Raw genomic sequence first — 13,736 nt, 5'->3', positions numbered from 1 at the left:
CCGAGGCCGAGCCCGAGCCCCTGGGTCGGGCGAGGCGGAGGTCGTTCGGCAGAGGCCAGAGCGGAGTCCGAGCCCTAGGGTCGGGCGAGGCGGAGTTCATCGTCTTCTGGGGCTGAGCCCGAGTCCGAGCCCTGGGTCGGGCGGAGCGGAGTTCACCGTCTTCCGGGTCTTAGCCCGAGTCCGAGCCCTGGGGTCGGGCGGAGCGGAGTTCGCCGTCTTCCGGGTCTTAGCCCGAGTCCGAGCCCTGGGGTCGGGCGGAGCGGAGTTCGCCGTCTTCCGGGTCTTAGCCCGAGTCCGAGCCCTGGGGTCGGGCGGAGCGGAGTTCGCCGTCTTCCGGGTCTTAGCCCGAGTCCGAGCCCTGGGGTCGGGCGGAGCGGAGTTCGCCGTCTTCTGGGTCTTAGCCCGAGTCCGAGCCCTGGGGTCGGGCGGAGCGGAGTTTCCTATGGCGCCTTTGGCAAGACCTGACTGCCTGTTAGACTCACTCTGTCGAGTGGCACTGCAGTCGGAGCGGCGCAGGCGGCGCTGTCCTTCTGTCAGACCGGTCAGTGGAGCAATGAAATGACGGCGGTCACCTCGGCTCTGCCGGGGGGCGCGCGTCAGGATAAAGGTGTCAGGCCACCTTTGCGTTAAATGCTCCTGCGACTAGGTCAGTCGGTGCGGCAGTCAGGGTTGCTTCTTAGCGAAGCCAAGGCCTCGGGCGAGCCGGGGATGTGTCCGCCGTTAAAAGGGGGGCCTCGGGCGAGACGGAAGTCCCTCGAGGTCTGCTGCCCTTGTCCGAGGCTAGGCTCGGGCGAAGCGTGATCGAGTCACTCGTATGGACTGATCCCTGACTTAATCGCACCCATCAGGCCTTTGCAGCTTTATGCTGATGGGGGTTACCAGCTGAGAATTAGGCGCCTTGAGGGTACCCCTAATTATGGTCCCCGACACAAATATTGGAGAAGACATGTAAATGATACTAAATGTAGTCTCAAGGATACCAATTGAAAGTCAATTGCGGACCAATTGAAGACAATGGTAGGCTTGTGAGAGATAAGAATTCTTGTAGATTTGCAGTGGAAGCTTGTTGTCTTTCTCCTGGGACTTCATTTTCCTTACAATGAGACTACTACATGAAAAAGACTTGAAAACAGGTATTAGTCTCAAAGACTTAGATTATAGAGTAATCTCCCCCTGAAAGTGTGCATACATGTTTTGAATACTTGTAGGAGACATGCACTTTGATTTGATATCAAGAGGGGTAGATTATCCATAATCCGAGCTTTGGCACATATAAATTAAATGATACCAATTGTAGGATATAAGCTTTTGATGCATTAGTGTCATTTACTTAGGGATGTTAAATAAGCTATGTGTTGTGCTTAATTAAACATTTTAAACCATGCAGGTTTGCTCAAGAATATGAATTGAGAACGAGTTACTCTACCATGTGATTTACCTAGTATGCATGCATTGTTAATCTAAAGTAAGTACCAAATGAAATACTAGGCATGAAAGGTAAAACTAGATACAAGAAAATAGATACGCATATCTAAAAATAAGGAATACAATAAATCTAGTTACCTTAGTCATGGGTGGGGAAATTTGGGTCTAAAATATTCACTAACCCACTTGGCAATAAACTTGATCCAACATGATGTATCCCATGATATACATCCCAACTTTGCCAAGTCTCCAAATTCCCCGACGACCTTCGGTCCACTCACTTCCCTTTCGGGATCCAAACCTTCTTGGTGCTTTTCATAGTTGAAATTATTTCCTTTGGCACCCAGATGCGTTTGGCCCCCTTTCCTTTGTTGGCTTGCTTGTTGGCCTTGATTGCTATCACCTTTCCATTCTTTTTCTTCTTGATCAAATATGGTGTAGCAGCCTTTTTGTCCACCTTTTTGATGTAGGTGTTGGAGATTTTGCTTGATGGCTTTTGCTTGAGCTTTTGCCTTTGCTTGTCCCCGGTCATCGCCTTGCATTGGAAAGACTTGTGGCCTTCCTTGTGGCATAGTCTACAAATCACAGTTTCTCCCTCCATAGGCTTATTCACTCCCGCAGTGGTGTTATCCTGTGGAGGTCGGATTTGTTTGGCTTTGCCTTTCTTGTCATACAAAGCCTTGCCAAGGCGAGCCACTTCTTGCCTTAATTGCTCATTTTTCTTTGCAACCTCATCCGAACATGTTTCTACAACAATATTCTCAACAAGAACTTGGTTGCAGGAGTTAGATTCATCAATTAAATCAAAGCAAGAAGTAGAAGCATCCTTTTTAATAATTTCAGGAATTTTAACTAAAGATGCTCCTGGGGTGCTACCAATGTTTTCTAGCTTAGTAGTTAGCTCATTGTTGTGTATGATAAGAATTTCCATTTTCTCTAGCAAATTTTCAATAACTTCTTGAGAGCTAGCTAACTTAGCCTTAAGTTTTTCATTCTTTTTCATAAGGCCATCATCGGTAGCAGTGGATGGAGCACTAGACTCTAATAGCTCAATTTTAGTTGACAACTCACAATTTAAGTTTGCAAAAGTTTCAAATTTTTCTAGCAAACCTTTATAATCATTTTGAGAGCTAATCAACTTATTTTTCAAAGTTTTAAGTTGAGCTTTTTGCTTAGTGCAAACATCCTGGAAAAATTTAACGGCTTCCGCAAGTTCATCTACGGAGGGCTTTCCCTCACCATCATCATCACTACTACTATCATCACTAGAGGATGGAATGCTCATTTTACCTCTTGCCATAAGGCATTTGTGTGATGACCGTGATGAGCGTGATGAGGATCGGTGGATGCGTGTCCTTGGAGGTTCATCATCACTTGAAGAATCATGCCAAGTTCTGACACTTGTTAGCGCCTTGCCTTTGCTCCTCTCCTTTTTGGGTTCGGCTATAGTTGGACAGTTGTCCCTGAAGTGGCCCTTCTCCCCGCATGTGAAGCACTCTCTCTTTCTTTGCTTTTTCCTGTCAATGTTAAAGAGAAGATCTTCGACCTGCAGGGGCACACCCATTAGATTAATCTTGCGGATCATCCCCATTACCTTTCTGACGCGTCGGATTGTTTCTTCGTCCTCGGAGGATGATGTGCATGGTTGATTATCTTCATCATCATCACTTTCTTCTTCTTCCTCTTCTTCACTTGAGGAACTTGGAGTGGGAGCCTTCTTTTTTCCCTTCCTTTCATCACATGCAAAAGCATATGGCTTTAAGGAAGTTGGCTCCTCTCCCCGACACATTTTTCGTGACATCTCAAAAGCCGCAATTTTCCCAATCACAATGGTCGGGGTCATGTTACTCAAGTCCTCCATGTTGTGAAGGATGGTGATGATGCTCCCATATCTTTGTTGTGGTAGTAGGGAGATAATCTTCCTCACAATGTCCGCATCACCTAGCTTATTAATGCCAATAGAGTTGAGCTCATTGATAATTAGATTCAAGCGAGAATACATGTCTCTAACAAGCTCATCATCTTTCATAGCAAAAGAATTATACTCATTTAATACTAGGCAATGTTTTTGCTCACGGACATTGGATGTGCCGTCATGGAGCTCATGCAATTTAAGCCAAATCTCATTAGCAGTTTTCAAGGTAAATACTTGATTAAAAATATCCATGCTAAGAGATTCATACAAGCAATTTTTGGCTCTAGCATTTAAATGAATTTCTTTTTCCTCACTCGCGGTGGGTTTCTCGGGATTCTTGGGGGGTTTCATCCTGTCACGAGTGACTCTCCAAACACCTAGATCAACAGCCTCTAGGTAACAAGCCATTCTAGCACTATAATATGGGAAGTTAGTGTCGTCGAAGTGTGGTGGCCTATGGGTATCCATCCCTTCCTCTAAAAGGCGTCGGCTCTTTTAGCGGTGAAGCTAAAGCGTTTCAAATGAGCCAAACCAGGCTCTGATACCACTTGTAGGAAACAGGTGACGCCTAAGAGGGGGTGAATTAGGACTTCTAAAACTTTCGCTAAACTAGGCGACAAATAAATCCTTAGAGCGAAACCTATGCAAATAAACAAACTAGAATGTGCAAACTAGGTTTTGTCTAAGTGTTGCTATCTCTATGGCAATGTCTAAGTTTCAATCTACACTATATAAGCATGAATACAAGATTGAAACTTAAATGCTTAATATAAATGCGGAAACTTAAAGAGCAAAGTAGAGAAGCAAACTCTCGTGGATGACGCCGGTATTTTTACCGAGGTATCCGGAACCGCGCAAGGTCCCGACTAATCCTCGTTGGTGCCCCTATGCAAAGGGAAGCCCACGCGAGGGCCAAGCACCTCGGTCGAGTAACTCCGTAGAGAGCCGCGGGCCTTCTCCACGCGCAAGTGGTGCTCCGCTTCCGGCTCCTCTCGGACGCTCCCCGCCGTCTCCACTATCGAGCTTCCGGCCGAAACGCCGCGGGCCTCGTTCCCTCCGGTACACGGTGGCGGCCGTGACACAAACACGGTTGTCACGGTCTCGCAAGACACTCGCCCCACTCGGTACAATTACAACGGCTCACGCAAGAGCCGAGGGGTTGTGAGGTTTATCTAAACTCACTCAACAATCTAGGGTTCACCTAGAGCAAGCGCTAAAGCGGTCTAACTAACCTAAGCACTTCGCAAAGCACCTACGCTAATCACCGAGTGATTCTATTAAGCACTTGGGTGTTTGAGAACTTGGAAATGTCTACAATATGCCTTGGTATGTTGCTTGGGCTCCCACACCTTCAAATGGCCGGTTGGGTGAAGTATATATAGGCCCCAACTCAAATATAGCTGTTGGAAAGCAGTTCTGCAGCTTTCTGTGGCGCACCGGACTGTCCGGTGGTGCACCGGACATGCCACGTGTACTAGCCGTTAAAAGTAGCCGTTGGAGCTTCCGAAGATGGCGCACCGGACATGGCGCACCAGACGGTCCGGTGTGCACCGGACAACCCATGTCCGCTTGTCGTATTTTGGCCATAACTTTTAGCTCCGAACTCCGATTTCGATGATCTTGTACTTTTTGGAAAGCTTATGAAATTCTCTACATCCCAGAGTTGAAGCCATATCAGTTTGAGCAAATTTGGCACACCGGACAGGCTAGTGTGCGCCGGACATCCCATATGCTACTGCAGTTTTTCTGCAATTCCGACTTCGTATTGTGGGCATAACTTTTAGCTCCGAACTCCGATTTTGATGATATTGGACTTTTTAGAAAGCTTATAAAATTTTCTACATCTAAGAGTTGAAGCCATGTAAATTTGAATAGATTTGATGTTGTGAAACACTTCCAATTCAGTCAGCCCTTCCTCTCAACTTTATCAACTTCACTTTTGTTTTGTAGCTTTGTATCTCACTTCTACTTCTTGATGTGTTGGACTCTTAGCATATATAAAGTGTCTTCAATATTACTTTGTAATGTCTTCTATGAGTCTTATAATGTCTTCTTTGAGGTGTTGCATCCTCAGAGCCTCAGTCCAATCCACTTCGCATCCTGTGAACTACAACACACAAATACTTGGGAAATACATTAGTCCACATGTTATGTTGATCATCAAACACCAAAACCTATTGAGCTAAATGGCCCGGGGTCATTTTCCTTACAGTACCCTGTACCCACAAGTCATGTTATCCATCTGCCATGGGGTTGTACGAGCCCCATACACCTCTACTAAGGAAGCGAGGCATGGTAACACTACGAGCCCTTTACAAAGTTCCACTAGTTTCAGAAAACCCGCTATAGTTTCTAGGTAGAGCAATGCAGGGATCCCCCGTCTGATCGCCATCGCAACAAAATCAACCTGGGAACCTCCCTACACGCCTACTCCCCTACTGCCCTTGCCCCTATCGGGTAAGGTAGTCCTCCACTAGCTTTCCTAGTTAGTCAGCCAAGGGCGTCCCATTCCACCCTTGTGATGGCACGTGTTTCTCAAGTTAAGCTCCATGTTCCAATTAAAAATAATGATCTTAACATGAACAATAAATAAAATAACAGTATAATTGGAACATGAGCATAATATAATATTAAACCCAAAACCATATAAAGCAGTAGCATACTACCCAAATAATTAAGGGATGAACAAGGTAACAAGATAACCAAACTAGGGTGACCTATTGGGTCAACCTATGCATGAATGAGTGATAATAAAGAACATTATTGGGTAATAAAAGTGGTCAAGGGCATAACTTGTCTTCAACGAGCTCCTGCTCAGAAGTTTCCACGTGCTGAACCCCTGGATCCTCTGTGGCTTGCTCGTCTACTCGCAACAGTACAAACAAACATAGTATAGCAGAAATTAACATCACACCAAACAATAGATCAGAATGCATGATAATATTCTACGCTGCGTAACGAGATCGTAGGAACAAGAATCACTCAATTTGGATCTACGGTTATTAAGTTATGAATTTCTAAAGTTATTTAGTAGCTAGAATAGAATAACAGAAGTGAATAATTTTAATTCAAGTTTCATGACTAAACAGAGCTACTAGTTGATAGACAATATTATTACAAAATTAATGCCACTGGAATGAATCAATTTGGAGCTATAATGAATTAAATATGAATTTCACAAGTTTATTGATTTAATTGTGTACTAAAAATTAATTTCTATAATTATTTATCCAATTTCTTTGTTCTCTCGGCCGAGCACTAATTACACGGAAACACGGGGGCAGAACCAGAAGTTTTCCCCAGACTCAGAGCAACCCAGAGGTGTACTGCGGGTTGATGACTAAAATCCTCAGGGGTTCTTGTGCAAAGTTTACATAGCGAAGGGGTATGGCGTGATATCGGTCGTCTGATCTGACGCAACGGCACATATTAGATCTGGCCGCCCGTGAAGCGGTACGCAGCGCGGTCCGCCCGATCCGTGATATACGACGCGGATTCAATTCCTCCAGAATCACTCTGACCCGTCCGATTGGATCCTACGGTCGGGATTAGATCTACCCTTTACTGAAACGGTATGGAATGCGGGCTCGAGGATCAGGGATCAACGACCACTAAACTCGCTCCGCCCCTCGGATTGTAGATCTACGGCGCGGATTCAATTAGTCGAAGGGGTATGGCGCTCTAATCATCACCGTCCAATGCGCATCCAACGACCAACCCTATTCTCCCACCTCCAGCCGTGGCCAAGCGACGGCGACGAATCCTCCCACGGCGGAGTAAACTCCGGCGAGCGGCGACCTAGCATCCCGTTGCGCCAAACCTCTACTCGAGTTACCCTAGTCCTAGAGCAGTTCAGGGCGAATTCAAAAGTGCGACGTGCAGAGAGTCTGACGGGAGGGGCACGCGTGTCGACGCTGGTCTCCAGTTGGGCCACCCGGTGGAATTGGAGATGGGCCACAACAGGAGATTGGGCCCGGCATCCGTTTTCAAATTTTCATTTTCTTTTTATTTTCTATCTTCTTTTCTTCCTTTCCAAATTCAAAATTTCATTTCAAACTGAAATTTAACTCTTGTGGTACATTTGTCCTCAAATTATAGTGCACAATTAAATCACTAAGTTTGAAGATACATTTATATATATATATATATATCAGGTAAGTTTTATGCTCTTTCTCTTTTATTTTCCTTTTCTCACTTTCTCTTAGACTTTATTTCCAAGTCCTATGATTGAGTTTAGATTAAATTCCTTAATCTTCATCATTAATGTGTCCTTATAAATTTTATTATTAAATGCACAAGCAAACAAAAACTCCAACATGATGTTTAGAGTATTTTTATTAGTTGTTTGTCTACTTACATAGGATGTGTTCATGTGGTAATGAGTGGAATGCAAAAACAATTAAGGAAAACCACTCTCTTTTCTTAGGTTGTACAATTTGGGTATTACATTGTGGATCTTGAAAAGTTATGCAACTTTATAATTGACAACACTTTCATTTGAATTTATTTAGTACCTCAAACAACCAACTTAAACTCTATTTGTTATTATATGTGGAGACATATTGTAGACGCAAGTGATATAATTGTGTAGTGGTAGAGAAGGTCGTACGCGAGAGGAAGGTCACGAGTTCGAATCCACCGACAAGTTGCTAGCTAGTAGTGGGTGTCTCCAATTTAGAAATTTGGGCTTTTTCGATTTTTATTTTGTGGAGTATTTTCCTTTGTTGAGTGTTCGGAAAAAGCACTCGGCAAATAATCCTTTGCCGATAAAATATTTGGCGAGTGTTCTTTCCCAAGTGTAACACTCGGAAAAGTCTTTGTCGGGTGTAAAAAGGTCTTTGACGAATAATATATGTGGCAGTCGGCAAAAAAGGCGAGTCCGGTAGTATGTATTGATAAGAGGTTTTAAGTTGGATATCTATACTACTCTATTAAGAATCTAATATAGGCGCTTGGTGCTACCACAGCTTCATGCTCCCCGCCGATACTCTGGGCGCGCCTCTCGCGCCTGCCTCGGCACAAAAATAGTGTAGAGCGAGCATTCGAATCCACACTCCTCTGCTCCAGAAATTTGGGGCTAACCACTAGATCACATGTACCATAGTGCTTAGAAATAAACAATAATTAGGTTTGAATAAATATCTCAATACATATTTATACGATATATATATAACAACCGTAGCAAAGCACGGACAACTGATTAGTAGATTCTTAAGTTGTCTAATTCAACCCCTTCTTAGCGTGTCATTGTACAACTAGCAACCTTTGTTAGATTTAGTTGTGCCTGGCCAAACCTTATTTTAATTAAATCATATACATTTCAAGGCCTATAATAAATGTTAAGTGCAATAAATTAGTATTTAATCATGTATTAGTAATTGACTAAGATATTAGCGCAGCTTAAACGAGTGACTATTGTGGGCACAATGTCGGGGGTTCAAATTCTCTCCCAAATTCGAAGGTTTATGATATAAGACTTTTTGGCACTTACCTTACCTAAGGTTTATAATATAAGATGTCTCGGTTCTTATCCATAGAGAAAGTAAAAAGATGAGTCACACATCGATCCACACGCATCGAGCTGTGATGAGGTTGTGGCGCACACATTCAAATTTTGTAGCTAATTAATGTCTTGTTGGGACGACGATACAGTCTACCTCTCCTAAGTAAGAAGAAAAGGTAGGCAAGTGTGTGAATGGAACACTAGCAGCGAAGTATAGATACAGTATATTATGTGTTTATACAGAGAGAGACATGTATAGAAGTATAGATACAGTATAAAGGTATAGATGTACTTAAGACTGTCTTAGTCATGTTGAAAAGGAAAAGGTCCATGCATTTGGGCCGCTCTCTTTATTCTCGACTAGTTAGCTACGATTCTCGCTGTCTACCACGAACCCCTAATCTGATTAGACGGCACGATATTCCGAAGCGCGCTAAAGCAGTTCCCCACTAACAAGAGACGATCATATACTTTTATCAGCTTCTTTTACGTAAAGTATTTCTGTTTCGAATACTTTATGCTATAGCCCATAATGTTGACTGTTGCGGCGTAGCACAGTTCCTTTTAACTAATGCTGTCCTCCACATATAATTGCGTGCACTTTCAAATTAATACATATCTTATTCAACCCACTGTATATATATAAGAGCATCTACAACCTATATAAATGTCATGTATCTTAAAGGTTATTAAGACGGTAAATATAAAAAAATATAAGAGACAATATCTTGGTGAAGTAACGTCTATATTATGGTTCTCTAAGTATGGTTCTATTTATACAACTCATATAAATGAGTCGTAACTGAATAAGATATAAGACTTAGATATATTAGATTGTATGAATGTGATTCTTAGGTGTATCTAGTGATTGGAGAACCAAAACGTAGTATTACATGCCCTAAAGGTAATTAATAAGGATTTCAGATAACTACAGGGTCTACAGCATATATAATGGATATACGGTTTTGGCAATTTGTAAATGAAACAGCGTTTGAGCGCGGTGCTAATCGATAGGTTGAACTAGATGTACCTCGCATGATGTCTTTGCCTGCATGCCAGAAAAGTTATTAGTCAGAGGCATCAAGTAGGGTTCCTTCTATCTGAGGTACTGCGCTCCCGGCCGGGGTGCTCAGCATGTTGCCTTGATGGTTGTCCCATGTCTGGCCTGCTGGTCCCTGACCAATGACCCCTCACCCCCTTGTCCAACTGTATGCAACATATATATATATTATATGCAACAAACTAAAATTCTTCATGTTCACTTAATTAATTTATTCTAATTAATCTCTTGTGTGGAACCCACAGGCACCATAGTTGTGAGCAACCAGCATCCACTCAAGGCATTGCTTATCCTAATCTTCTTGTAAAAAAATATGTGTACATACCATACCATTCTTACGAAGGCACGTAGTTGGTAGGAAAAAAATTCTCTTACATCCTAGATGCAAACACCATCTTTTACAGCTCCTCACATCTATCACTATTTACTTGGAGGTCCACAAAATCAAAATTTGCAACTTAAGCCTTTAATAATTTGTTTTTCTTCTATTTATATGAACCACCAGATGGCGGATGTAAGGGACTGTAAAAGTGATTCTTTGCATCCCAGATACAAAGAATTTTTTTCCCCAGTTGGTGCATGCACGCACCAGCAAATACATCAACAAAGAGGTGACTACTTGCATAGCATGTACTGGTACAAGTCAGTGGCTTTATTTAGCCTGCCTTTAGCTTATGGGGAGGCTAGCTATCTAGTTAATCAAACAGGCTGAACGAACCAGCAAGTCTAATGATGACAAGACCCTGAAAATTCCACAGGGAAAGCTCTGACCAACCCCTTTAGCCTGCCTTTTGTTTTTTTTTAATAAACAGCATTCCCGCAAAAGGGACTCCACTGAGATTCATTGACAGGGAAGCAAAATATATGACAATATATATAGAAAATCCATGCATTATTTTGTCCACTAAGCCAGAGGAGTGCATGCCCTCCTCCTCCTCTCCTCTTGGTTCTTGCAGACAACTCGCACCTGCAGGTTGTTCCTTTGTGTCCAAACCAAGGAAAGGCGGCAGGCTCCTCACATTCTCCTGCCATATCTGCTGCCCGCTGCTCCCCCCTCTCTCTTCAAGCTAGCTTGTAGCTGGCTGCATGCTCCTCGCGCGAGCCGTGGTGATGGAGCACAGGAAGAAGTCGAATTATCTTGTTGCCCTCGTCTTGGCTTCGCTCTTGCTCTCCGCCATGGCAGGTTAGCATGTTGTGTGTGTGTGCGCTCCTGTTTTCCAAGAAGATCTCGTCTTGGTTTAAACTTCTCTGCATATTAGTTTGCTCTGTCCTTCAGTTTCTGTAGTGATTCGTGGAGCTTATGCTTGATGCAGGAGGGCATCGGAAGAAGCTTCTGAACAAAGACGACGCATCAGAATCAATGGTACATAATATGCATAACCCTATTTTATACTTCGAAAAAAAAGGAGGAATAATATATAACTGCGTATATGATCCAGCTGGTAGCTAGAGATAATTGATGCATATATATTCTCTTTTTGCTCTTGTATATTCAACTACGTATAAGCATAAAGCATGTTATTATCATGGCATTGCACAGAAGTTAATGCAAAAAAAAACTTGGAAGCATTTCTTGGAAGTCTTCCGAGTATATGGGATGGATAATGGATTGTTAAGTTTTCTTCGCCATCCTCTCCATCTTCTTGTCAAGAGCACGGCAATAGAACATGCAATACGTTGACTAGGCATAATAAGACGCAGTTTTTCAACTCCAAGATGGTTTATTTCTATGCATTCCGTGTATTCCTAGCTAGGACAATCAATTCTATTTGACAGGTTAGTTAGAGGCTTAGCGTGACCCATTATTTGTATAAGTTTCACTACCAAATGGATACTAGCTACAACTCCGCTAGATCCATATCTATATTGGATATATATAATGATGCTTCATCCCCAGAACTGAACTTCAAACAATTCATGCATGGGTAGCGAGTATGGATATATGAAAGCACTTTTTTTTCAAGTACTCCCTTCGTTTTCCAAATTTTAGTCGATCTGAATAGACTTTGCCGTGTCAAATTTCAATTCTATAATTTTAACCAAGCTATTTAGCTAGAGGAAACAATGCATCAATATTTATAACATCAAGTGAGTTTCATTAATTAATTTTTTCGTGAACTATGCTCTGATAGTGAATTTGTTTGAACTTGTAAATAATGCAAATACATTTTTCTAAAAACTAGAGGAAACTAGACAAGTTTGACATGGGAACGAACCAAAATTAAATGAATCGCGATGTGAAATAATGAGAATATTTAGCATACGCTACATACACGACATATATACACATACCTATACCTAGAGAGAGAAATGTTATTTGTCACTCTAGATAGTGATCACTCATCCTAAAATGGCTTAACGAAAATCGTGAATGACTTAACAAAATCAATGAAGATTTGTTAGATCATTGTAGAGTGGGTGATTATCATCTAGAGTGACGAATAACATTGCTATGTAAGTATTCCTAATATATCGTTACACAATAACTATGATTTGGATTGGATGGAATATTTGGTCCATTTGATTCAGTTATAGATTTATGAAAATCTGATTCTAGCTATAAGTTGTGAAAAAGCTGCCACGAGTTAGCTGATGTCTGATGTGGGAAAGCTAAAATATGTTTGGTTGAAATAAGAGCATGGTACCTTGGTAACATGAATGGCAGGAATTTTAAAAAAATCTGGAGCAGAAAGTGATTCTGAATTGAGCTAGATAAATCTATAGATTTTTATGAATCTATTATAATGTTGTATTTGTTTGGTTGAGATTTTAGATTTTTGTCAGCGAATCTAGTTCCTAAAGCTAAACCAAACTCACCTAAACATCTACCGCTCATTATATATTACACGTTTGCAATAGTTGTTGCAGTTTATCGCGGTTGAGGATCTTGCATTTTGGCACTAAATATATTTGCACGCACCCTAATCGCTGTTCTCCTACCAAGTGGCTAGCGTGTGATTGTTCATGCATGCATGGCGCAGGAGACATTGGAATCCACGCAGCAGCTGCAGGAAGACGACGAAATGGCTGTGGTGGTCCACGAGAGAATTCTCAGGCAGGCGAAGATGAACGACTACGGGAGCTACGACTCTTCGCCGACCATGGCTAAGCCTCACTTCAAGGACATACCTAACTAGCCAGCCCCACTAGCTACTATATACATTGAGGTGTTGCTTGCTAGTCGAGTCGCCCCTCCTCCGTCCTCATACACAAGCATACTTGCCTAATAAATTCCATGTATCATCACCATGCATATATGTGAGAATATATGTACTGCCGCTTGATGTATATGTGCACAGTGCACACACTACCTACACATGTTTATACACGTGCATGTTCGTCGTCGTCCATTTCGAAATCGAGTATATTTGTGTTGTATAATTGACTAATATGAAAGTTTACTAGTGGTGGACGACCTAAAGTTTTTATCAAAGGATGATATGATCCTAAATTTTGCTGCGGTAAAGTATATTTAGCAATTCGGTAAATAGTTGTAATACTTGTTCCTATTTCACTATGCAACTACTTTCTGTTCATATGTGTAATAGACTTGGCCTAAATAAAAAAAATCCTGAAATTCGTATAAAAATCTCAAAGGTCCATTCATGTGTGTGCAAAGTGTAGAAGTAAGAATCCTTTAGTCTCATCTTGCTTATGGATTTGCCATCAGCTGCTCTGAGCTCTTCCTTCACCATTCTTTGATGACCTCATACCACTAGCGGTGATAGCGTCTCCACCACTCTAGCACTGGCAATTGGCATCTCCCAAAGGTACACATCCCATGATCCAGTCTGTTATTACGATATGCCTGCTATCTTGATCACGATGTTCAT

The 13,736-nt window shown here is 42.2% G+C and overlaps 1 protein-coding gene across 1 annotated transcript; it reads left to right on the top strand.

The window, feature by feature from the left end:
• The first annotated feature begins 10,817 nt into the window (after window positions 1-10,817).
• On the top strand, window positions 10,818-13,471 carry LOC100278977 (uncharacterized). Its single transcript, NM_001366630.1, has 3 exons — window positions 10,818-11,086; window positions 11,217-11,266; window positions 12,885-13,471. The coding sequence occupies exons 1-3, from the start codon at window positions 10,990-10,992 to the stop codon at window positions 13,038-13,040; spliced, it is 303 nt and encodes a 100-aa protein (NP_001353559.1). The 5' UTR covers window positions 10,818-10,989; the 3' UTR covers window positions 13,041-13,471.
• Window positions 13,472-13,736: the final 265 nt, after the last annotated feature.

Source organism: Zea mays, chromosome 8 (genome assembly GCF_902167145.1).
Source record: "Zea mays cultivar B73 chromosome 8, Zm-B73-REFERENCE-NAM-5.0, whole genome shotgun sequence".
Classification (NCBI taxonomy): Eukaryota; Viridiplantae; Streptophyta; class Magnoliopsida; order Poales; family Poaceae; genus Zea; species Zea mays.
The sequence above is the reverse complement of the archived record's forward strand: the minus strand, read 5'-3'. Positions and strand labels throughout refer to the sequence as shown.